Genomic DNA, 24,760 nt, shown 5'->3' on the forward strand with positions numbered 1-24,760 from the left:
ATGGAACAGGGCCTAGGAGGGAGCACTGCTGAGCCGGGAGCACTGCTGAGCCGGGAGCACTGCTGAGCCGGGAGTACTGCTGAGCCGGGAGTACTGCTGAGCCGGGAGCAAGCAACCATGCTAACAGTGGTAATCATATCGAGGGCTTGTGAGTCCCGCTCACTCCTCATGCAGCTCCGAGAGGCCGATGCTGCACCAAGAGGTTGAGCGACTTGCCTTACGTGACACAGCCAGTAAACTGACAGGGCAGAGAGAAAAAGGGGTGCCTCTCTGGACCATACAGGTGCGGATCAGCTCTTTTTGGGAAGGGGCCTACCCAAGACCTCTGACCTACAGTTCTTTCTCCAGAGCTGGGGGAGGGGGAAAGAGCTGCAGATCAAGGCAGTCACATCACCTGGCACCCGTGGGTCAGCCTGAAGGTGTCTCTCTGAGTTCTGGGGCTCTGTTTGAGCCACTGGAAATAAGAAAGACCTTAGGAGGACCCCAGGACCTGGGTGGACTTTACAGCAAGTCAGGCCATTTCCCCTGGGGGCTGGCCACCCTCTACAGGGGCCAGGAGGGTTGTCATTGGTAAGGAGAAGAGACCTAAGTGGTAGAAATATAGCAGGAGGCATAATTTTGAACTGGCCACCCTCTACAGGGGCCAGGAGGGTTGTCATTGGTAAGGAGAAGAGACCTAAGTGGTAGAAATACAGCAGGAGGCATAATTTTGAATATCACAGAGAAAAATATCTAGCGGTGTTCAAATGACACTGCTGGCCATCAGTCCTAAGGCAAAGAGCTTTTTTGCAAAAAGTTATCCATCAAGTCCCTTCGTACAAAAGACAAAAGTTAGAGACACCCCCAACATTCATCAGCAGCGGAAGCTTACATAACTCCTGGTTGTCCACACAGCCATTCAAAGAATGGTGACAAGCCCCTCTCAGCATGGAAAAATGCTTATTGTAAAAAGTAGGAGCCAAACAGTACACTGTGATTTTTCTAGGAAAAAACATGCTTATTGGAAAGAAACAGGAAAAATAGAAAAGTCAGTAAAGGTTTAATAGCGGTGCCAAATGATGGGTGGAGTAGAGTTCAAACACAGTTAAATTATTTTTGAAAGACTATAACCTAAAGATTAACAAACAGTTCAAAAACAAACGCCATGGCAAAGAGGCAAAGCACTAGTTTTCTGGTTACTTGGCAACACCCATAGGACAGGATCCATGTGCCCGGGGCCCTCACATGGCAGGATCAGGAGGTTGCAGTGAAGTCGGTGCGCTGCAGGGAGGCTGGCCGGTGATCACACAGGAGGACTGGCTGTGATAACTCGGCTTGGGGACAACCTGAACCTGGATGGACGGAGCACAGAGGATGGGGGCCAGCTGGGGCTCCTTGCCCAGGGGGAGGGGTGCAGAGTCAGGGCTGTGGGGGTCTCTCTTCTTCCTGCCTCTGCTGAATCTCCCGCCATACCTCCTCTCAAAGCAGCAAGCGACCTGCAGCGGGTGAGACCCAGAGCTGGAACAAGACATCAGGCCGTGAGAAGCTCTTCTAGGAGGAAAGCGGACATGCCATCAGTGTGCCCACCCTGAGCAAACACTGGTGGCCCATAGGTAACATGCAATGCAGCTGGGGTCCCAGGAGTGGGATACCCTGCCCCTCCCTCTCTTCGCTGCATTTTCCCGTGGCAAGAGGGGAGCAAGGTCAGCCCCTGAGTGAGGCTCAGGTGGCCTGCTGAAGGTGCCGCAGGAGGGAAGGTGCGGGTAGAGAAGAAAGGCGTGAAGGGCCCTCAGAGCTGGACTGAGAAGGATCCCAGTGGCCCCAGGCTGTGCCCAAACCCCAACTCAGGCTGGTGTGCTGCTGGCAGCGGAGGTCCTCAGCGGCAGGGATGGGTGAGGCCCAAGGTGGACTTCAGAGCCCTGAAGAGCCCTCCGGTGGGGGAGTGGGGAGCAGAGGATGCACTTAGGAGCCGAGACTCTGCTCTGAGTGGCCAGGGTTTGAATCTTGGCTCTGCCACCTACTAGCTGTGTGGCCCTGAGCAAGTTATTTTAACCTCTCTAATCCTCAGTTTCTCCAAATATAAAATGGCACTAATAGAAGTAACTCCTCTTATTGGGTAGTTTTGAGGATTAAGTGAATCAGCTTTGTGCCAGTGCGAGGCAAGGACTGTCAACACTGAGCGTTTGTTCAATAAAAATATGAACTAGTGGCCAGAGCCGCTCACTGGGGACAAGGCTGCCACACCAGTGTCATCTGGATGCAGAGATACCCTGCACCTAGTTGGGGGTGTAGTCATTGGGGGACCCCTGCCCCATCCCAACCCCACCCCACCCCACGCCCATCACCTTGGCACACAAGGAGCTAGGTGGGCAATGAAGTGAAGTGAAGTGAAAGTCGCTTAGTTGTGTCCAGCTCTCTGCAGCCCCATGGACTACACAGTCCATGGAATTCTCCAGGCTAGAACACTGGAGTGGGGAGCCATTCCCTTCTCCAGGGGATCTTCCCAACCCAGGCAGAGTTAGCCCCAAATCATAGCTAAGTCCAAACTGTCATAGACCTCCATCTGCGGCTGCAGGAGTGGTGGGTGTGGCCCGGGGACCGATAAACACACCAAGGGGCCCCTGGCCAGTCAACAGTGACAACAAGGCTGACTAGGGAGGCCTAGGGTAGGGGGTGGAGGCAGCGGAGTGGAAGGGAGGGCAGTGGGAGGGGGGAGCCTGGTATGCAGCAAGAGGGGCTTGGAGGCCTCTGGAGCAATGAGGCCTTCCCCAGTCACTGGGTCTTTCTGGGATTCATTTCAGCTTGATTCCACTTAATAAACATCTTAAAGCTACAGGATATGCTTGGCGAAGAGAATGAACACAGAAGCTTTGTCCCAAAGGGCTCACAACTGACTTAGAGGAAGAGACCAAGCTCAATCCTGCCAACCACCAGGCGCCCACTGGGCACCAGCAACTCCCTCATGAGCACTGGGGACTTAGCACGGCCTCATGCACACTTATGACAGCCGGGAAGGGGCACAGAGGCACTGAGAGGTGATGCAGGCCTCTTTATTAAAGTAGCACAGCTTGTGAGGAGGGGCAGTGGCGTTTATGTGTGACTCGGGGGTCTGTGCCCTCAGCAACACACGTATCGTCTCCACTGCTACCTGTGATAATGAAGGCAGGAGGAACACACGGTGTGTGTTAGGGAAGAGCTCCAAGCCTCGGTTTATTCATCTGTGAAATGGGCACAATGACCTTTAGTTTCCTTTAGTTCTATTGTTGTTATGGGAGCCCAGAACAGATAGTAACAGGAGCCACCCTTGAAGGGCAGAAACCAAGCGCTTCAAGGCAGGGGGAGGAGCATGAGCCAAAGCCCGAGAGGAACGTGACTGCTCCAGTTTCAGGCAGAGAGGAAGTTTCAGGGCTAAGATGAGAAGCTGCTTGGCTCCTTTGTTTTTCTCCTCGGCTCTGCACCCCTGGAGCAAGTTCTACTGGCCCCTGTTTGCACTTTCTCCCTCTCAGGTCTTCCTCAGGCCACATAGTCTGGCCTCTGCTCATATCACCCAGCACAAACACGCCTGCCAAGGTCCTATTGCTGGTCCAATGGCCATCCTTGGATCTTATGGTCCCTTCTCAGCATTCCAGGCATGCTCCTGACCTCCTCCCCAGAACACTGCCCCGGGGCTCTATCAACATGCGGACGTGTGTTCTGGGGTTTGCTCCTCTCCATGCTGGACTCTTCCCCTCTGTCTCTTTTGCTGGCTCCACCCCCTGTGCCAACTGGGTGTTGCTGTGGCTGCTTCTGGACCTGGTTCTCCAACACTTGTTCACCAGGAGACACATCTGTTCTCGAGGCTTACCCACTGCCTCCATGTGGATACCCAGCCCCCGACCTCTAGCCCAGCATATCCTCTGAGCACGGGACTGCTGTGCCAATCTGCCTGTTGGATCTCTTTCCTGCACATACTCCAGGCAATCTGAACTCTAATGAGCCTCAGGGACTCACCACATTCCCCCAGTTGCTGCTGCTCCTTCTGGGTCCTTCTTCAGCACTCAGCATCACCAAAGCAGGTTGCCCAAGTCAGACTCTGGGAGTCATCCCTAACATCTCCCTCATTGACACGTGGATGCCCAACATCTTTTGTGCCTTTCCTTCTTCCCCAGAATCATCCCCATTGCTGCAGAGCTCCTGAGATGTCTTCCAGACTGCCCCACTGCACACTGACCCAGCTGCCCCATAGGCCCTTGTAAAATGCAAACCAGCATGGTCACTTCAGAAGCCTTTAAAGGCTCTCCATTATGTTGGTCAGAGAAGGCAATGGCACCCCACTCCAGTACTCTTGCCTGGAAAACCCCATGGGTGGAGGAGCCTGGAAGGCTGCAGTCCATGGGGTTGTGAAGAGTTGGACACGACTGAGCAACTTCACTTTCACTTTTCACTTTCATGCATTGGAGAAGGAAATGGCAACCCACTCCAGTGTTCTTGCCTGGAGAATCCCAGGGACGGGGGAGCCTGGTGGGCTGCCGTCTATGGGGTCGCACAGAGTCGGACACGACTGAAGCGACTTAGCAGCAGCAGCATGTTGGAAATAAGACCTGCACTTCATTGCATGCCACTCGGTGCTCCAACATCTTCACTGCACACCTTCTCACTGTCTTCTGGTCTCAGTTCCAGCCAAACTGAAATCATGGAGTAGATTTACCTTCTTTCACTCTAATCCTCCCAGGCCTTACAGTCCCTAGGGCTCAGCTTGAAAGTCACCTCCTCCAGGCAGCTTTCCAGTTGCCCTTCTTTTGTGTTCCCGCAGCCAATGTACAACAGCTCTTTGCTACCTCACTCTGATGCTTTCTCTTCTTGCTCCCCACCCTGAGATCCTGGAATCTTTGAAGTCAGGAACTGTCCTTGTGCTTTATTTTTATAGTGCTGAGAAGTATTTGCTGAAATCACAGGATCTGAGAAGAATCTTAGAAACAGACGCTGAGGGTGTTCTTTTAGGGGAAATGGGTTGCTGTAGACACTGAAAGGAAGCAGTCAGATATTAACTACAATTCTTAGCCTCCTTCTAATGGGTGACCGTGTGACCCAGTTTGGGCCAACAAGATTTAAGGAAAAGCAGCGGAGCATGCACAGGAGAGATCTGCTTCCCTGAGGTGATCACAGCCCCTTCCTATTTTCCATCTTCTCCCTGGAATTAGGAGAGGAAGCCGGTAGAGGAGCCAGCCATGAGGACAAGAAAGTGAAAGTGTTAGTTGCTCAGCTGAGTCTGACCCTTTGTGACCCCATGCACTGTAGCTCTCTAGGCTCCTCTGGCCATGGGGTTTTCCAGGCAAGAATACTGGAGTGGGTTGACATTCCCTTCTCCAGGGGATCTTCCCAACGGAGGGATCAAACCCAAGTCTCCTGCACTGCAGGCGGATCCTTTGCCATCTGAGCACCCAGGGACGCGCACACACATAAGAATCTTGAAGGGACCTAGGTCGTGAGTCTGGACTACCTACTAGTGCCTTTTTGTTACGAAAGACCAATAAAACTCATTGAAGTCCCAACTTCAGTTAGCACAACTGTTGGGTCTCCACTCCATTTAGGTGAACTCCCCCTAGGAAAGGCAGATGATGGCAGCTAACCATCTGTGGACATCTGAATAAACCTTTCCTTTAAAGATGATGCTAGTCCTGAGAATGGGCAAAGGCAAGATTAATGGAGGAGGACAAGGTGGGGCTGGAGAGGCTGACCCTGCCTGGGATTCTATCAGAGGACCACAGCAAGGCCTCACTCAGTGTGTGAGGAAGACGCTCTAGTGATGCGGCCCTAACATGACCATAACCTTGACCTGGGCCTTCTCTGCTAACTGCTTGGTCTCACTTGTGAAATGAGGCTGTTAGAATAGATAACTTTTCAAAGGTATAGTGCTATAAGTCTGGGCTTTGGAGTCAGGAAAGCTAGGTCCATCTTCATGGCTTACTAGCTATATGACTTCCAGGCACTCTTTTTGGTTGACCTCATCATCATCTGTAAAATCCAGATTATAACAGTGCTAATAACTGTTGGGCTAATGCTGGGGTTCTGTGGCATCGCATCTGGGAGTGCTAGCAGAATGCCATGTGGAGTCCACCATGGCTGCTAAAGCCCAGTGCCCAGCACATGCTGAGTGCTCTGTAGGGGGCCATTTTTGTGTTTCAAATTCTCCAAGCTGGCTTACTAACCAAACCGGTTCCATGCTTCCTCTGGATCTGGGCCTGCTGCAGGGCTCCTGAAAGCCTCTCTAGTTGACCCTTGATCTGTGGGTGAGCCAACTGGCCTAAAGCCGCCTACAGTCCAGTGGCTTTTCCTCCAGCACTATGTGCTTGTTGTGCCCAGGGTCCTGGGGCCGCAGGTGGAAAGGAGAAGCCCCTGGACACAGACAGCCCAGACCAGGCCCAGGAAGGCATCAATCAAGCCTTGGGTAGAAATAGGAGACCTACGTGGTCCATCTGTCCTGTGGCTCCTGTCTTAGCCAAATCTTCCTGGTAATTGAGGAGCATCTTTTCCTGGGAATAGTTGGGAGCGGGGATGTGTGTGTGTGGGGGGGGGGGGGGGGGCGGGGGATGGTGGCTTGAAAACGTTGGCTCTTCAAGAATGACGGGAATTAGGGAACTGGAAAAACACCTCCAGAACTAGATTTCTCGGTGCAGCTGCTATGGGTAGAACCTTCTTATCCTTCCCTTGGAAGTCTCCCCTTCTTTCTCTTTCCAGCACTATGTATCTTGGTGGAAAAATCTTGGGGAAAAAAAACTAAGGGTCTGTTCTATTCCAGCCCTGAAAAGGAGATCAGTGGGTGTACCCCGTCGGTCCACGGCCCCACTCTCACCGCTCCTCCCCACTCCCACCCTCCTGGCAACACTCCAGGCCAGAGCGAGCCATGCTGACACTCGACAGCACCTCCAGTTTACCTTGGCTCGGGTCCAGCCCGGGGCGGCCCCCACTTCTCCACCTTTGTTACCAGGCCCCTCTCTAGTGCAAAGAGCAGTTTAAATATAAATCAGTCCTCGACACAAACAGAGCCTCAGCGAGTCTCAGAGCCATCACCGGAACTGAGAGCCCAGGTTTTCGGCGAGTGCAAACAAGCAGAGACCGGCTCTGTAAATCTCCCAGATCGCATCGGGAGGGGCGCGGAAGCTCCCCCTCCCTTCACGCACGTCGGCTCCCCTCCAGCCACCCTGGCTCCCGTTGGTTCCCTCAGCTCCCCTCGCCCCCGCCTCCTGTCTTGCACCTCCGTGGCCCTGCCGATCCCTTCTCTGGCCCCCTCGAGTCTGCGCGCCCGCGGCGCCCACCCTGCCACGCCAGCGCCGCGGGTGCCCCCACGCTCTGCAGCCGGCCGCTCCCCCTGCAGACCTCCGTCTCCCCGGCCCGCCACCCCCCGCCCCCACCCTCCGGCGGGCGGGCCCTTCTCCCGCGGCGGTCGAGCCTTGCGGGTCCCAGCCCAGCTGCGGACGCGGAGACAACTTCGGCCGGAGAGAGGTCAAGCGCCGCCGGCCGCCGCGTCACACCTGTCTGAGGGGGCGGCGGCGGCGGGGCGGGGGCTCGCAGCGCCTTTGACACCGAAGGGAAAGAGGGAGGAGGGAGCGCGCGTTTCATCATCGGCGGCGGCGGCCACTTATAAAACTTCTAGGCGCGCACCCTCGCGCTCACTCTCCTCCGGCCAGCGACACGGCGCCCGCCACCCGCTGGCCGCCCGCCGCAGCCCAGGCGCCCCGGCCCCGCTCGCCCGGCCTCCCGCCCCGTGCTGCCGCCTCCATGGGGCTCCTGTCCAAGCCCGGCGCGCGCCAGGGTAGCGCCGCCTCTGCGGGCCGAGCCGGCTGCAATCCCCGCTCTATCTTCAGCAACATTAAGGTGAGCGGAGAAGCGGGGCCGTCGAGCCCGAGCCGCACAGGGCGCACCGTCGGCGCGGTCCCGGCGTCGGTGCTGCAGGCGCCTGGGAGCCGCTGAGGGTGCGGGCGCCCACCCTCGCAGTCCCTCGGTCGGTGCTGCGCTCCCCAGCGCATCTCCGCGGACCCCGCACCGCGGGCAATGGGGCGCCCTGCCAGGCAAGCCGGTGCTGGTCGTGTGTGCGTGTGCGCGTGTGTGTGCATGTGTGTGTGCAGGCGTGGGTGTGCGTGTGTATGTGTGTGCGTGCGCTTACTCACACGCCCTCCTCGGGGTAGGAAACAGCGATGAAAGTTACCTGCTTATTGGGCCAACTCTATTCAGGTAGTCTTGGCACTAGGGAAGGGAATTGCCCAGTTCTTTGAACAAGAACATCTCCGGGACACGGTTTTGGGCTCCTGTGGGAGTTACTTTGTTAAGGGCGTGGGCTTGGAAGTGCCTGGTCTGGCGCCTTGTAGGGGACAGGCTGTGGTCCCTCTGAGATGAAGATCAGAGCCCGTCTCAGCTTGAGTGGGTGGCCTAAGAGCCGTTCTCCACTATGCTTTCCTCGTCCCTGAGGGCGGCAGCCAGCGCGTGGGCTCTGCTACCTGATGGGGCTGCTGCCTGCAATGTTAAGAATTCCCCCGAGGCTGGCAACCTACACTGCAGCTCTTGGACCAGCTTTCCAGGTCCGGAACTAGCCCCCGGAAAGCAGCGGCTTTTGGTCTATGCAATAAAGTCTAGGCAGGTGCCTGGCAAGTTATGGGGAGTGGGTGAAGAAAAGCTGGGTGTAGGCAGTTGTGTGGTGAGGTTGCTTTCCTCCACTCACAGGTCCAAGAGGACTGGAAGGGTGGAATGCACACTCAGGCTTTTTTGCCTCTTCTGGGAGGGCAAAATGCACCTCCTGTGGTGAGGATGCGGGAGGTGGTGGAGCCCAGGTCAGGTTTCCTTGGAGTCAGGGCAGATGGTGCAGACAGGCTGTTTATGGCAGTCACGCAGTCAGATTTGGGGCGGTAAAGCCTCCAGTGGTACAATTAAGGGGAACCCAAAAGACACGAAGGAAGGATAAAGGTCTCCCTGGGCTGGTTTTGTGTCCAAAAGAAAGGGATCTGGAGGTCACAGTGGAACCCATCTGTGTACTTACACATATTGTTAGCAATAGAGCTGGGCTCCCCACTCCTGCTTCTGTTCTTTCCCCATACCACACTAGGCTGAATTGATTCCATGGTTGGATGTAAGTAAGACAGAAATTTTGAGAGAGTTTAAAATAATCCTCCAATCTCTTCACCTTTGGCCAGACCCTGATGAGAACACTGTGGTTTTGGTCCCATCATTTTAAGAAAGTTTAGGAAGGTTTCAGCAGAGAATTGTGGAAAATTTGGTGTTTATAAATTAGCAATTGGGAGGAAAGGGCCAGAGTAATCATCAGGTGGTCTGAAAAGAAAGAGGCCCAGGAGGGAGCCAGACTGAGGCTAAGTCCTCTATTTTCACCACTCTTAGTGTTGGGAGCAGGAGGGACAGCTCATAGCCAGGGTAACCCCAAATGAGATTGATCTGTTTAGACCCGCCCTGAGTCTCTAAAATAAATGAGTTTACGGCAGCAGTTTCTTTGAAGATCTATAAATATAAGATAATTTATCACATGCTGATGATTTAGTCACACGTGCCTGAGGCTTGGGCCCAGGCCAATTGGCCTCCTTAAGACTCATACCAGTTAAAAGTTTTTCTGCACTCTGAAAACCAGAATTTTTTCAATCATTTCTTCCCTTAATCCATAATAATTCTAAGGCCAGAGTTAGGAGCAACTTTCACTTAGCTTCACTTACCAGCTTGAAAACAGGTAGGAAATCTGATATCTCAAGGCAAATCTGGGGGCTAGAATTCCATGAGTTAAACTCCCTGAAGCCTTTTCTTCCAGGGGACATTGCTGACATTTGGGGGCTTTGCTATTTGATGAGAGATTTCCTCCTCCCAATAAGAAGGTTGGTGGCTGCCCTGCACCTTCCCAGGAGGTGTGGACTGCACATGTTTTGTGACATGTGTGATAAGGGAGGAACAAGGGACACCCAGCCTGAGGGCCCATCGTTTTTCCAGGTTCCTCCTTGTTGGGACAGATTGACCAATAGGCTTTACAGTCGCTCAGTCATGTCCAACTCTTGCAACCCCATAGACTCTAGCCTGCCAGGCTCTTCTGTCCATGGGATTTCCAGGCAAGAATGCTGGCATGGGTTGCTATTTCCTCCTTCAGGGGAACTTCCTGACCCAGGGATCAAATCCTCCTGCACTGGCAGACAGATTCCTTACCACTGAACCACATGGGAAGCTCAATAAGCTTTATGACATTCTTGCAATACCCCACATACCATATGGTTTGGGAAAAGGCATGAAATAAGGGGACTAAGACTCAAGCCTCATGCCATCCCCTTACTTAACTAGGTGATACAGGAAAGCATTCCTGAGCCTCAGAGTCCTTAAGTGAAAAAAACTGGGTAATATGAACAATGCCTAACCCGCCCCGCCCCCCCACAGGGCTGGTGGGGGAGGGCTTCCTAAGGATTATGTGGAAAGAGGCAGAGGAAATAGCTTTGTAAATCATGCTGGGCTTTCTGGTATTGGCATCATTGTGAGGTCAGTTCTTGCCTCAGCAAACAAGACTTAGCATACAAACGTCATTTCGAATCTATTATTCCACCAATTATACCTCATTCTGTGAGACACAGTTAATAGTTAAGAGAAACTGCAGTTTATAATAATAATATCTCAAAAATAACAATAGTAACTAACAGCAATGGATCTGTCTGAATGTACTTGAACTATGGACATAGTTTACCCATATGCAATCCTCATTACAGCTCTATCAACTTTACACTGTTACTGTTCCCATTAATGATGAGGAAAACAAGGCTTTGCGAGGCTGGTCTCTTGGGTGTGGATACATAGAAAGGGTGGTGTGTAGAGGAACCAGGAATGTGAGCCTCTGAAGTCAGAGCCCCAAACCCTAACCCCTGTGTGCCTGGCCCTGTCTATTGCACAGTGCTGGATAGCTCTGTATAAGCACGTGGAGATACCTTGGGTGTACTTATTCCGAGCAGTCAGGGGTTTCTCCAGACTCTGGTGACACACCCCAGTTGTGACCAGTGGCTGCAGCTCAGATGTGTATAGGCACTAACAGGTTCAGATCTTTTTTTCTTCCTGGTCTCATTTCAAGAGCCTGGTGACTCTCAGGCATGGGGTGACTCTCAGGCATTGGTACCTCCTTCTGCAGGAGTCAGTACAATTGTTATTTACTCTGGAGAGTCACTATTGCTTCTGACTTGTGTGCACGCCTGCATAATTGCTCAGTTGTGTCCGACTCTTTTGTGACCCCGTGGACCGCAGCCCACAGTGTTGGGGAACAAAATCTTGGCTTTCTCTGCCCACTGAAGCCGGATAAAAATTACAGAGACAGAGTCTGGAGGATATAAAAAGGTGGCTTTAATCCTTAGCTGGCGGAGAGGGCAACATAGTAGGCTCATGCCTCAAGAACTGTGCCGCCCCTCCTGAGGAGGGGCCTAGGGGTTTATATAGGATGAGCGCTTGCGGTTAAGGGTCAGTGATGAGGAGCAAAGGTGTTAGGACCTGGTCTTCTTCCTCCTGCATTGTTTCAAAAATAGCCACAGGCTGGCTTCAGGTAGCCTCTGGCAGTCTGGTGGCCCAGTAGTTGGGTCCATTGTGTATTTTCACTTGGGCCTTCTTTCTGATACAGAAAAACTTCTGCGGGTTGATCTGCCAAGAGAGTGCTATAAAGGTGAACACCAAATACAGGATGTAATTGGCATAGAACCAGAAGATAATAGGTGCAAAATGTAGCTTATGCAGAATTAGGGGGCAGAAAATCAAACTTACTTACGGACATGCAGAGTTAGGGGGCAAAAAAGCAAGCTTAGTTACAGAGTACAGATTCAGTTCAGTTCAGTTCAGTTCAGTCGCTCAGTCGTGTCCGACCCTTTGCGACCTCATGAATCGCAGCATGCCAGGCCTCCCTGTCCATCACCAACTCCCGGAGTTCACTCAGGCTCAACGTCCATCGAGTCAGTGATGCCATCCAGCCATCTCATCCTCTGTCGTCCCCTTCTCCTCCTGCCACCAATCCCTCCCAGCATCAGAGTCTTTTCCAATGAGTCAACTCTTCCCATGAGGTGGCCAAAGTACTGGAGTTTTGTCTTTAGCATCATTCCTTCCAAAGAAATCCCAGGGCTGATCTCCTTCAGAATGGACTGGTTGTATCTCCTTGCAGTCCAAGGGACTCTCAAGAGTCTTCTCCAACACCACAGTTCAAAAGCATCAATTCTTTGGCGCTCAGCCTTCTTCACAGTCCAACTCTCACATCCATACATGACTACTGGAAAAACCATAGCCTTGACTAGACGGACCTTAGTTGGCAAAGTAATGTCTCTGCTTTTGAATATGCTGTCTAAGTTGATCATAACTTTTCTTCCAAGGAGTAAGCGTCTTTTGATTTCATGGCTGCAGTCCAGATTAGGAACAGTTAAAAGTAAAAACTAGGAAAGTTCGGGACTGTTCACTGTTCTCTTTATCTTCTTTGTTCTCAGGAAAGGGAAAGAAAAACTCATTCCTCATTTTTCCTTTTCACTGCAATACCAGGCTCCTCTGTCCGTGGAATTCTCCAGGCAAGAATACTGGAGTGTGTTGCCTTTCCCTCCTCCAGGGGATCTTCCCAACCCAGGGATCGAACCCACGTCTCCTGCACTGGCAGACAGATGCTTTAGCACTGAGCCACCTTGCTTACAGCATTCTTTTTTTTTTTTTAACATGTAATGCTTTTTAGTAACATAAGACTAGTTAGAATGTTATTGAATACAAATTATAAACACAAGTTCTTAGAAATAATTGCTGTGTGTATTGTATTTTTTTAACTCCTTTTCTTATTAAATAATTTTTAAATTAAGAAGTAGAGGACCTGCTCTGGAGAAGGCAATGGCACCCCACTCCAGTACTCTTGCCTGGAAAATCCCATGGACGGAGGAGTCTGGTGGGCTGCAGTCCATGGGGTTGTGAAGAGTCGGACACGACTGAGCGACTTCACTTTCACTTTTCACTTTCATGCCTTGGAGACGGAAATGGCAACCCACTCCAGTGTTCTTGCCTGGAGAATCCCAGGGACGGGGGAGCCTGGTGGGCTGCCATCTATGGGGTCGCACAGAGTTGGACACGACTGAAGCGACTTAGCAGCAGCAGCAGAATACTCGCTCACCAGCTGTTGTCAGGGGGAGCAGTTCAGCATTCAGAACTCCTAAGCTCCAAATTAAGAACAGGTTCATTCAATGTTTTTGGGGCACGAGTCAGAGAGGTGAGGGCGAAACCTTGGTGGCTAACATATCCTAGCAACCTCAAAGAGATCTGTTTCTTCTTAAAATGAAACTTTTGGAGCCAAACTGGGGTTATCTTATAGAAGGAGTGGTTGATTGGTAATTGCTGCCCACGTTTTGGGAACTTTCACACCCAGGGTCCCAGCCTAGCGAAATAATGGCTGTCCTGTCAGTGGGGGTGGAAGGCGGGGGAAGAGCAGTGGGAAGAAGGAGATCTCACAGCTGGGCCTGAGTGACTCTGGTGACCCCCCAAGTGAGGGAGGGGTGCTTTGTTCTGGCCTGTGTCCATAATGTCCAGAGGCTTCTGACCCCCAGCCGTGGGGCAGCAGCTTGGGCTTAACTTCTCAGTTTCCAGAGGAAAGTGCTACATCCCCACAACCTGCAATCCATGCCTCGGGAGACACTGAAGAGAATCCCCTGGGTCAGAGAATGCCCTCATCCGCCTATGGGCTGACATGCTCTTTCCTTCCTGGGCTGTTTCTCTGACACAAGGGACAGCATATGTTATGCTCTCCAGGGTGTCTGTCCCCTGAGAGGCCCACCCTGCTCTGCTTATGGGTGTTGGGGGTCAAGGAGGGAGAATTATGGGACTGGGTGGGGTGGAGGTCAAAGGTTATTCACATCCTTTCCTCCTGTGACTGTGCCTCAAGCCCTTTCCTGGTTTTCATTTTGTCTCCTGGTGATGAATTTAACAAGTGGAAAGTGAAAGTAAAAGCCACTCAGTCGTGTCCAACTCTTTGCGACCCCATAGAGTATACAGTCCATGGAATTGTCCAGGCCAGAATACTGGAGTGGACAGCCTTTCCCTTCTCCAGCGGATCCTCCCAACCCAGGGATCGAACCCAGGTCTCCCACATTGCAGGCAGATTCTTTACCAGCTGAGCCACAAGGGAAGCCCAAGAATACTGGAGTGGGTAGCCTATCCCTTCTCCAGCAGATCTTCCTGATCTAGGAATCAACCCGGGGTCTCCTGCATTGCAGGCAGATTCTTTACCAACTGAGCTATCAGGAAGGCAAGTGGAAGAAGGATTTATTTTGAAATAATTACAGATTCATAGGAAAAATGGTGCTGAGAGGACCTATGTACTTTTTACCTTGTTCCTTCCAAGGGTTTCACCTTACATAGCTGCAATGTAAGACCAAAAACAGGGGAATGACATTGCAGTAATGTGTGAGTATAGTTCTAGGCCATTCGATCACGTGTACAGATTCAGGGAACTGCCATCCCTCTGCTTTAAGACTATCCCATTGCCACCGAGATCTCCTTCTGACGACGCTAATATGTTCTCTAGCACTGTAACTTAGTCATTTTGAGAACATGATATAAATGAAATCATGAAATATATGTGTGACCTTTTGAGATTGCTTTTTTCATTCAGCATAATGCCCTTGAGATCATTCCAAGTTGTTCCATGTATCAATAGTTTGTTCCTCTTTATTGCTGAATACTGTTCCATGGCATGGATGTTATCATGATTTGTCCAGCCATTCACCTTCTGAAGGATGTGTGGGTTGTTCCAGTTTGGGGCTATTACAGATAAAGCTGCTATGAACAATCATGTATAGGTTTTTGTGTGGGCATAAATTCTCATTTTGCTGGGGTAAAAACCCTAATTCTGGGAAAGATTGAAGGTAGGAGGTAAAGGGGATGAAAGAGGATGAAATGGTTGGATGGCATCACTGACTCGATGGACATGAGTTTGAGCCAGCTCCGGGAGTTGGAGATGGACAGGGAAACTTGGCGTGCTGCAGTCTCTGGGGCCGTGGAGTCGGACACGACTGGTCAACTGAACTGAAATGAAAAGCCCAGGAGTGCATTTTCTGGGTCGCATGGTGGTTTCCTGTTGATTTTTTTTTTCTTAAAGAAACTGCCAAACTATTTTCCAGAGTGGGTATAACATCTTACATTTGCACTAGCAAGGTTTGAGAAATTCAGTTCCTCTACTGAACTGATGTTGTTACTGTCTTTTATTTTAGCTATCCTTTTTTTTTTGAAAGAATTCCTCTCCTACAGAAGGGCACTGCCACTGGTGAAAATAAACTGGAAGACCCCATTTTTATACAACAATAGAATGTCAAAACTGGCCAGAACCTCCTCCAAATGAAAAATGGACCCAAAGAGGGGTGGTGACCCCTGCAAGGTCTCAGGGAACTAGGAGTATTTTAGTTGTTTGGATTGGTGTGTAGTGAGATCTCAGTGTGGTCTTGATTTGCATTTCCCAATTGGCTGTCGCTATTAAACATCTCTTCATGTGCTCATTTGCCAGGTGTATACCCTCTTCAGGCTTCCCTGCTGGCTCAGTTGGTAAAGAACCCGCCCGCAATGCAGGAGCCTGAGGTTCGATCCCTGGGTTAGGAAGATCCCGTGGAGAAGAAAATTGCAACCCACTCCACTATTCATGCCTGGAGAATTCCATAGTAGACAGAGGAGCCTGGCAGGCCACACTCCACGGGGTTGCAAGGAGTCAGACACGACTGAGTGACTAACCAGCAACAGCAGCAATACCGTCTTCACTGAAATATGTGTTCATGTATTTTGTCCCTTTTCTTATTGTATTTTTGAATTATTGTTTTGAGATTTTTTTCTTTTGCGTATATGAGATACAAGTCCTTCATTGGGCATACTGTTTGCAAACATTTTCTCCCAGTCTGTAGCTTTTCATCCTCTCAGCAGAATCTTTCACAGAGAAAAAGGTTTTGATTCCAATAAAGTCTATGGCTCAGAGGTTAAAGTGTCTGCCTGGAATGCGGGAGACCCGGATTCGATCCCTGGGTCAGGAATATCCCCTGGAGAAGGAAATGGCAACCCACTCCAGTTCTCTTGCTTGGAGAATCCCATGGAGGGAGGAGCCTGGTAGGCTACAGTCCATGGGGTCACAAAGAGTCGGACACGACTGAGCGACTTCACTTCACTTAACACTTAACTTAAAGTCTAATTTATCCATTTTTAAACTTATGGATCCTGCTTTTATTGTTGTCTAAAAACTCTTCACCAAATCCTAACTCATAAAAGAGAAATCCTGTGTTTCTTCTAAAAGTTTTATGTATTTTTTTTTTACATTTCAATCTGTGACTCATTTTGAGTTAATTTTTTGTACAAGTGTGAGGTTTAAGTCAAGGTTTCATTGTTTTGCCTGCGGTTAGGGACAAATAAATGGTTCCTGCACCGTTTGTTGACAAGACTGTCCGTACTCTATTAGACTGCCTCTGGGTCTTTGTCGAAGATCAGTCGGCCATACTTGTGTGGGTCCATTCAGGGTTTTCTATCATGCTTCATTGATATGTGTTTATCTCTCTGCCCCCATGTGTTGATTACTGTAGCTAAACAGCAAGTCTCGCTATCAGGTAAAATTTGACTTTCATCCTGCAATGGTATGATTACCAAATCTTATCACCCACTCCGTTTCCCTTCTCCTTTGCCTTTTAGGAAGAGTTAAGAGCAGATTTAAAGCTTGCTTTTAGTAACTGGATGGAATTTTATGTATTTACATGCTCCAGCTTTTCTTCTGGCTTGAGCTAAATGGTTGTCTTTTCCCTTGAATTTGACTTTTCAGTATACGTTTCTAAACTTTTTCTATTCATAATAACAGCCCTGCAAAGGAGGTATAAGCATTTCCATTTCATACTGGAAATCTAGGTTCATCCAAGGCCACAGATCCAGTCAGTGGCAAAGCAGGAATTCCCGCAGGTGTCAGCTCACTCCCAACCCCCTCCTTCCCATGGCCACAGAATGCCTCTCAGTTCCAGATTCTCTTGTCCATGAACATTTGGGTCTGAGCTTAGTGATCTCTGAGGTCCTTTTAGGTTCTCAGATTCCCATCTCATGCTAACAAGTTGCTGATTGAGATGAGACCAGGAGTAGGGCCAGTTGGATCTGAGCTTTGCTGGGAGACCTGCTCTGAGGTCAGTTCAGTTCAGTTGCTCAGTTGTGTCCAACTCTTTGCGACCCCATGAATCGCAGCACGCCAGGCCTCCCTGTCCATCACCAACTCCTGGAGTACACTCAAACTCATGTCCATCGAGTCGGTGATGCCATCCAGCCATCTCATCCTCTGTCGTCCCATTCTCCTCCTGCCCCCAATTCCTCCCACCATCAGAGTCTTTTCCAGTGAGTCACCGCTTCACATGAGGTGGCCGAAGTATTGGAGTTTCAGCTTTAGAATCAGTTCTTGCAAAGAACACCCAGGGCTGATCTCCTTTAGAATCGACTGGTTGGATCTCCTTGCAGTCCAAGGGACTCTCAAGAGTCTTCTCCAACACCACAGTTCAAAAGCATCAATTCTTTGGCACTCAGCTTTCTTCACAGTCCAACTCTCACATCCATACATGACCACTGGAAAAACCATAGCCTTGACTAGACGGACCTTTGTTTGCAAAGTAACGTCTCTGCTTTCGAATATGCTATCTAGGTTGGTCATAACTTTCCTTCCAAGGAGTAAGCGTCTTTTAATTTCATGGCTGCAGTCACCATCTGCAGTGATTTTGGAGCCCCAAAAAATAAAGTCTGACACTGTTTCCACTGTTTCCCCATCTATTTCTCATGCAGTGATGGGACCGGATGCCATGATCTTCGTTTTCTGAATGTTGAGCTTTAAGCCAACTTTTTCACTCTCCTCTTTCACTTATCAAGAGGCTTTTTAGTTCCTCTTCACCTTCTGCCATAAGGGTGGTGTCATCGGCATATCTGAGGTTATTGATATTTCTCCCTGCAATCTTGATTCCAGCTTGTGCTTCTTCCAGCCCAGCGTTTCTCATGATATACTCTGCATATAAGTTAAATAAGCAGGGTGACAATATACAGCCTTGACGTACTCCTTTTCCTATTTGGAACCAGTCTGTTGTTCCATGTCCAGTTCTAACTCTTGCTTCCTGACTAGCACATAAGTTTCTCAAGAGGCAGGTCAGGTGGTCTCGTATTTCCATTTCCTTCAGAATTTTCCACAGTTTATTGTGATCCACACAGTCAAAGGCTTTGGCATAGTCAATAAAGCAGAAATAGATGTTTTTCTGGAACTCTTTTGCTTTTTCCATGATCCAGCGGACGTTGGCAATTTGATCTCTGGTTCCTCTGCCTTTTCTAAAAGCAGCTTGAACATCTGGAAGTTCATGGTTCACGTACTGCTGAAGCCAGCTTGGAGAATTTTGAGCATTACTTTACTACCATGTGAGATGAGTGCAATTGTGTGGTAGTTTGAGGATTCTTTGGCATTGCCTTTCTTTGGAATTGGAATAAAAACAGACCTTTTCCAGTCCTGTGGCCACTGCTGAGTTTTCCAAACTTGCTGGCATATTGAGTGCAGCACTTTCACAGCATCATCTTTCAGGATTTGAAATAGCTCAACTGGAATTCCATCACCTCCACTAGCTTTGTTCGTAGTGATGCTTTCTAAGGCCCACTTGACTTCACAATCCAGGATGTCTGGCTCTAGGTGAGTGATCACACCATTGTGATTATCTTAGTCGTAAAGATCTTTTTTGTACAGTTCTTCTGTGTATTCTTGCCCCCTCTTCTTAATATCTTCTGCTTCTGTTAGGCCCATACCATTTCTGTCCTTTATTGAGCCCATCTTTGCATGAAATGTTCCCTTGGTATCTCTAATTTTCTTGACGAGATCTCTAGTCTTTCCCATTCTGTTCTTTTCCTCCATTTCTTTGCATTGATTGCTGAGGAAGCCTTTCTTATCTCTTCTTGCTATTCTCTGGAACTCTGCATTCAGATGCTTATATCTTTCCTTTTCTCCTTTGCTTTTCACTTCTCTTCTTTTCACAGCTATTTGTAAGGCCTCCCCAGACAGCCATTTTGCTTTTTTGCATTTCTTTTCCATGGGGATGGTCTTGCTCCCTGTCTCCTGTACAATGTCATGAACCTCATTCCATAGTTCATCAGGTACTCTTATCAGATCTAGTCCCTTAAATCTATTTCTCACTTCCACTGTATGATCATAAGGGATTTTATTTAGGTCATACCTGAATGGGCTAGTGCTTTTCCCTACTTTCTTCAATTTAAGTCTGAATTTGGCAATAAGGAGTTCATGATCTGAGCCACAGTCAGCTCCCGGTCTGGTTTTTGCTGACTGTATAAAGCTTCTCCATGTTTGGCTGCAAAGAATATAATCAATCTGATTTCGGTGTTGACCATCTGGTGATGTCCATGTGTAGAGTCTTCTCTTGTGTTGTTGGAAGAGGGTGTTTGCTATGACCAGTGCGTTCTCTTGGCAAAACTCTATTAGCCTTTGCCCTGCTTCATTCTGTATTCCAAGGCCAAATTTGCCTGTTACTCCAGGTGTTTCTTGACTTCCTATGTTTGCATTCCAGTCCCCTATAATGAAAAGGACATCTTTTTTGGGTGTTAGTTCTAAAAGATCTTGTAGGTCTTCATAGAACTGTTCAACTTCAGCTTCTTTAGCGTTACTGGTTGGGGCATAAGCTTGGATCACTGTGATAGTGAATGGTTTGCCTTGGAAACGAACGGATATCTTTCTGTCATTTTTGAGGTTGCATCCAAGTACTGCATTCTGGACTCTTTTGTTGACCATGATGGCTACTCCATTTCTTCTGAGGGATTCCTGCCCGCAGTAGTAGATATAATGGTCATCTGAGTTAAATTCACCCATTCCAGTCCATTTTAGCTTGCTGATTCCTAGAATGTCAACATTCACTCTTGCCATGTCCTGTTTGACCACTTCCAATTTGCCTTGATTCATGGACCTAACATTCCAGGTTCCTATACAGCATTGGATCTTGCTTCTATCACCAGTCACATCCACAACTGGGTATTGTTTTTGCTTTGGCTCCATCCCTTCATTCTTTCTGGAGTTATTTCTCCACTGATCTCCAGTAGCATATTGGGCACCTAATGACCTGGGGAGTTCCTCTTTCAGTGTCCTATCATTTTGCCTTTTCATACTGTTCATGGGGTTCTCAAGGCAAGAATACTGAAGTGGCTTGCCATTCCCTTCTCCAGTGACCACATTCTGTCAGACCTCTCCACCATGACCCACCCATCTTGGGTGGTCCCACACGGCATGGCTTAGTTTCATTGAGTTAGACAAGGCTGTTGTCCATGTGATTAGATTGACTAGTTTCCTGTGAGTATGGTTTCAGTGTGTCTGCCCTCTGATGCCCTCTCGCAGCACCTACCATCTTACTTGGGTTTCTCTTGCTTTGGACGTGGGGTATTTCTTCACGGCTGCTCCCGCAAAGCGCAGCCACGGCTCCTTACCTTGGATGAGGGGTATCTCCTCACCGCTGCCCCTCCTGACCTTGAACGTGGAGTAGCTCCTCTCGGCCCTCCTGCGCCCGTGCAGCCACTGCTCCTTGGATGTGTGGTTGCTCTTCTCGGCCGCCACCTTGCTCTGAAACCTGGCAAAAGAGGAGGGTATGGGCTGGCTGGGTTGTCTGCAATTAATCTCAGCTCTGTTTATTTAGAGGACCTTGATTCCCTGGAATGGATTAAATTTGATCAGAAGCGATGGATGAAACCAAGGCCCAGAGACTCAGACTACACTGCAGGCTGAATGGCTGGGATGATGCTGTGCAGTGATCAGCCCTCTCACCATCTCCCCAGCCTCGTCACCTTGTTGGGTGGAAATGTCACAGAGGCTGTGGGTTGAGCAGAGAGCCCCAGCTGGGGCAGTAACCCCAGGACTTGTGACCTGTGGGACACTCAGTCTGGTCAGCATCGGCACTGACCCCTACAGGGTTGACTTCTGCCTCTAGAAATGTGGGAACACTAACCCTTTCTTTAAGATTTAGTGTGTACCCATTCCAGTACTGTTGCCTGGAAAATCCCATGGACAGAGGAGCCTGGTGGGCTGCAGTCCATAGGGTCGCGAAGAGTCAGACATGACTGAGCGACTTCACTTTCACTTTTCACTTTCATGCATTGGAGAAGGAAATGGCAACCCACTCCAGTGTTCTTGCCTGGAGAATCCCGGGGACGGGGGAGCCTGGTGGGCTGCTGTCTCTGGGGTCGCACAGAGTTGGACACGACTGAAGCGACTTAGCAGCAGCAGCAGCAGCAAGTCCTTTAGGACCCCGAGAGTCCCAGTGATGAGTTTTGTTTACCCAAACATCAGCCTTAACTATATATGTTCTGAAGTCTGTCCCATCCAACGCCCTTGGGAGATGTGCCCTGGAGCACAGAAGGCCTCAGTTAAAATGCAGGTGGCACCAGTAAGCTTCAGTAAGCTAGTGACTGGCCCTGAATTCTAAAGGAGTGACCAGATGTCCACACTGGAGGAGGACAAGGGGATGAAGGTGGGCTCTGGAGATGTGGTTTAATTAACAGTGATTATTGCGTTTCTGTGGTAGTTGACATTTTATCCTAGAATCAAGTGAATTTTATATTTTTCTCCCACAATATATCTGTGTGCTTCCAAATAATATGTTGTGTCTACCCCCAAATGTTGTAGTAACACTGATGCTCCAAGAAGCCACACCATGTTTGGCTCAGGTCTTCCAGGTGTGACCCCAGGTAGAGTTTGGGAAATGATACCACAGGCCTCAAGTTAGAACTAGTTTATGTGATTAACTCACCCAGCCAGCTTGTTGGGCATGGAGGGAACGATACCTAGGAAATGTCAGTGGGATAGGTATGGGATGTGGGTGCAGGCCATGCCTGGGCTGAGCCCCTGGGACACCCCAGGAGACGAGCTGGCTAGAGGATGCAGTGAGGCCCCTGTGGGCTTGGGGAGAGGGGGTGCCTGGTTGGGGGCAGACAGCAGGCAGCAAGGGCCACACTGGTCCTGCCCTACTGGCTGCCTGAGAGACTGCAGGATGGATTAAACTGGTTTTAGGAGTCCTTCCTGCCGTGTCCAGGCCCTGATGAGATTGTCCTGCTTTGCCTTTTATTCACAGTGCATTTGAGGGAAGTGGGGGGAGCTAAGCATCTTTCGCTCACAAGCCTGTACTGCATGTCTACTGTGGAGGCACTTCCCCAGTTGTCACTGGTTGCACTCAGCTCCCAAAGAGGCCCCCATGTTTCCAAGAGACAAGGATCTGTAGCGCCCTGCCTCTCAGCGTGACCCACGGCCTCGGTATATGTAGGACCGAGGGGATTCCCAGGATGTAGACTTTCAGGGTGGTTTTTTTTGATATAAATTTATTTATTTTAATTGGAGCCTAATTACTTTACAATATTGTATTGGTTTTGCCATACATCAATATGAATCCGCCATGGGTGTACACGTGTTCCCCATCGTTCAGTTTTAAAACTGAAGATGTTCTGGGCAGATGGGGATAAGTTGGTCACCCCACTGCCTCCCTTGCTGTGACATTTTATAAGAATGGACTTCCAGCCCCTGACTATAGGGTGGGAGAGGAGACTATGGCAGGTCAAGGACGGTACCCAGGATGGAAATAAACCTCATGGCAGGAAGGAATTGGAGGCTTCCAGGAGAAGACGGGTGGCAGGGCCCACTTCTCCCTCTTGTTTGTATGTGAAAGTCCTCCCGTCTGGCCCTGCCTTCATTGCCCATTATGACTTGTACAACATTTTTAACCTACTGTGTAGAATCCACACAAGTAATGATAAAACTGAGCTATAGAAACAGCGCTGGAGTGGAGCGGCGCAGCGGCAGAGGTTTCAGTATGACCAGGATGCGGGTCCACATCTTGCTAACCGATCGAGTGAGGATCACCCCAGTGCCCAGGTCTCAAGAGGCCCTGTGCTGTTCACTCATTCATCGCCCATGCTCGCAACCTTGTCTGGTGGGGCAGGAGTTGTGCTCAGCATATCCTCGAAGACAAGAATGTGCCTTGCAAGAGGCGAAAAATGGAAAAAGATGTCCCAGTGCTGCCCCAAAGCCTGAGAAGAAAGATGGGGTGCCCTTCTGTGCTGAACATGCCCGTGGGAATGCCCTGGTACTTCATGCTCAAGCGAAGGAGACCAGTCCAGGGCTTTTGGGTGAAGCATTCTTGTGCCAGCTGAGCTCACATGGTGGGACAGAGCTGGGTCTTAGACTCCAAAATGTAGCCGCAGTGAAGCCAGCCAAATTTCGAACATGCTGGCATCTACATAGCTGAAGAAGTGGCCTTGATTATGCATGAGAAGCTTATTCGTTTGAAGTTTTTGTGCACTGACCAGTTTAAATGACTTCAGCATCTGCTCAAAGAGAAGAAGCAATGTTGCTTACATAGTTACAAAGCGGAACATGAAGCTCTAGGTGGTAATCTCCTGAGTGGCCCGGAGAGACCTCTGGCCAAAGAACGAGAGAAATTACAGCATCTAAAATGTCTTCAGTGGTATCGTCAGCACTATGGAGTGGAAGCCTTACTACACAGGCAAGCTGTAGGAGCGCAGGAAGCCGGCCACACACGGTACTGCCTAACTGTCTCGCACCACTCTTTTCACTCAGAGGTGCTTGGTCTTTGTCGATTCCAGTGACCAGACTCCTGTTTGTGAGGACACAGATCGGGCTGTCTTCAGTGCTGCCAGGGGCGTGAACAGGCGCCCTGCAACAAACCAGTTCCTGTCAGCCATTCTGAAGCTCCTTTCTGCTGCCCACTGCATTTCAAGTTGCCTCAGACGTAGAAGCCCGAGCTGTGGGTGATGGTATGCAGTGCCCTCCTTCACCCTTGCTTTTTGACCCTTCACTAACCCTTGAAGATCATCTGGTCAAAGAAATCGCTGAAGATCCAGTGGACGTTTTGGACCACACGCAGATTGCTGGAGCTGGGTGCCGATCACAGGGATCTCAAAATTCTGAGAAAGCCTCTGCAAACCATTGCCTCAGAGTGGAGTGGCTGCTGCACACGGGAAGCCAGAACCCGCCCATGTCAGCTGATCGTTGTTTTGGAAACCAGTTGACCTTGGGGGATTTGTATTTCCCATTCTCTAAGGAAGTATTTCTGACTGTCTCTCACTAAAGGACAACCCGGGCTACCTTGTTTTTCTTCTGGATTATTGAATGCTATATAGTCTAATCAAATGTTGGGGGCAGGGACCAATAGTGTCTTTAAATTGTAATGTTTTTGTTTTTGTTTTAAATTGTGATGTTTTCCCACTCTAGGCAAAGAAGAGAGTAGGTGATTCCCGTCATAGCTGCTGAGATTGGGGCTGTGCCTAAGGGGAGAGAGATTTTTGTAATGCTCTTTCCCAAGCCTTGGGATAGCGATAATCCCAGTGGCTCATTATCTCTGTCCAGCAGCCTATATTTTAGCCTTTCCTCACCTCTTCCCTAATTGAGTCATCTGAAGCTCCTCTCCTCAGTGGTCTCTGACCTATAGCCTCTGAGAAAATAGCCCGCAGGACTGGGCCCTTCTTAACCATCCATCTTGCTTCTAAACTGTTAAGTTTCTGTAGTGGCTATCTTATGTAAGATCCAATAAAAAATATTATATATAGTTTCTATTAAATGTTAAAAGTTATATAAAAGAAACACAGTGCCCTTTACACTTTTCAGAATTACTGAATTAACTGAAATTCAGTGATGCGAAAGCTCATGTATTCAAAGAGGCTGGAATCTTCTTGGCAGTGTCCTTGCACAGCAGTGATGGGGACCTCACCACATCACCAGGCAGGCCCGACAGCTGTGGCCCCACAG

General features: G+C 49.6%; 1 protein-coding gene and 1 pseudogene across 1 annotated transcript in view; both read left to right on the forward strand.

Moving 5' to 3' along the window:
* The first annotated feature begins 7,737 nt into the window (after window positions 1-7,737).
* SLCO2A1 (solute carrier organic anion transporter family member 2A1) overlaps window positions 7,738-24,760 on the forward strand; it is a 94,933-nt gene continuing 77,910 nt past the window's right edge. Inside the window, exon 1 of the mRNA XM_052636455.1 lies at window positions 7,738-7,833. Within this exon, the coding sequence (XP_052492415.1) occupies window positions 7,738-7,833 (96 nt within the window). The remainder of the gene's footprint in view (window positions 7,834-24,760) is intronic.
* LOC128044191 (KAT8 regulatory NSL complex subunit 2-like) lies at window positions 22,785-24,001 on the forward strand (annotated as a pseudogene).

This window comes from Budorcas taxicolor, chromosome 1 (assembly GCF_023091745.1).
Source record: "Budorcas taxicolor isolate Tak-1 chromosome 1, Takin1.1, whole genome shotgun sequence".
In the NCBI taxonomy this organism is placed as follows: domain Eukaryota; kingdom Metazoa; phylum Chordata; class Mammalia; order Artiodactyla; family Bovidae; genus Budorcas; species Budorcas taxicolor.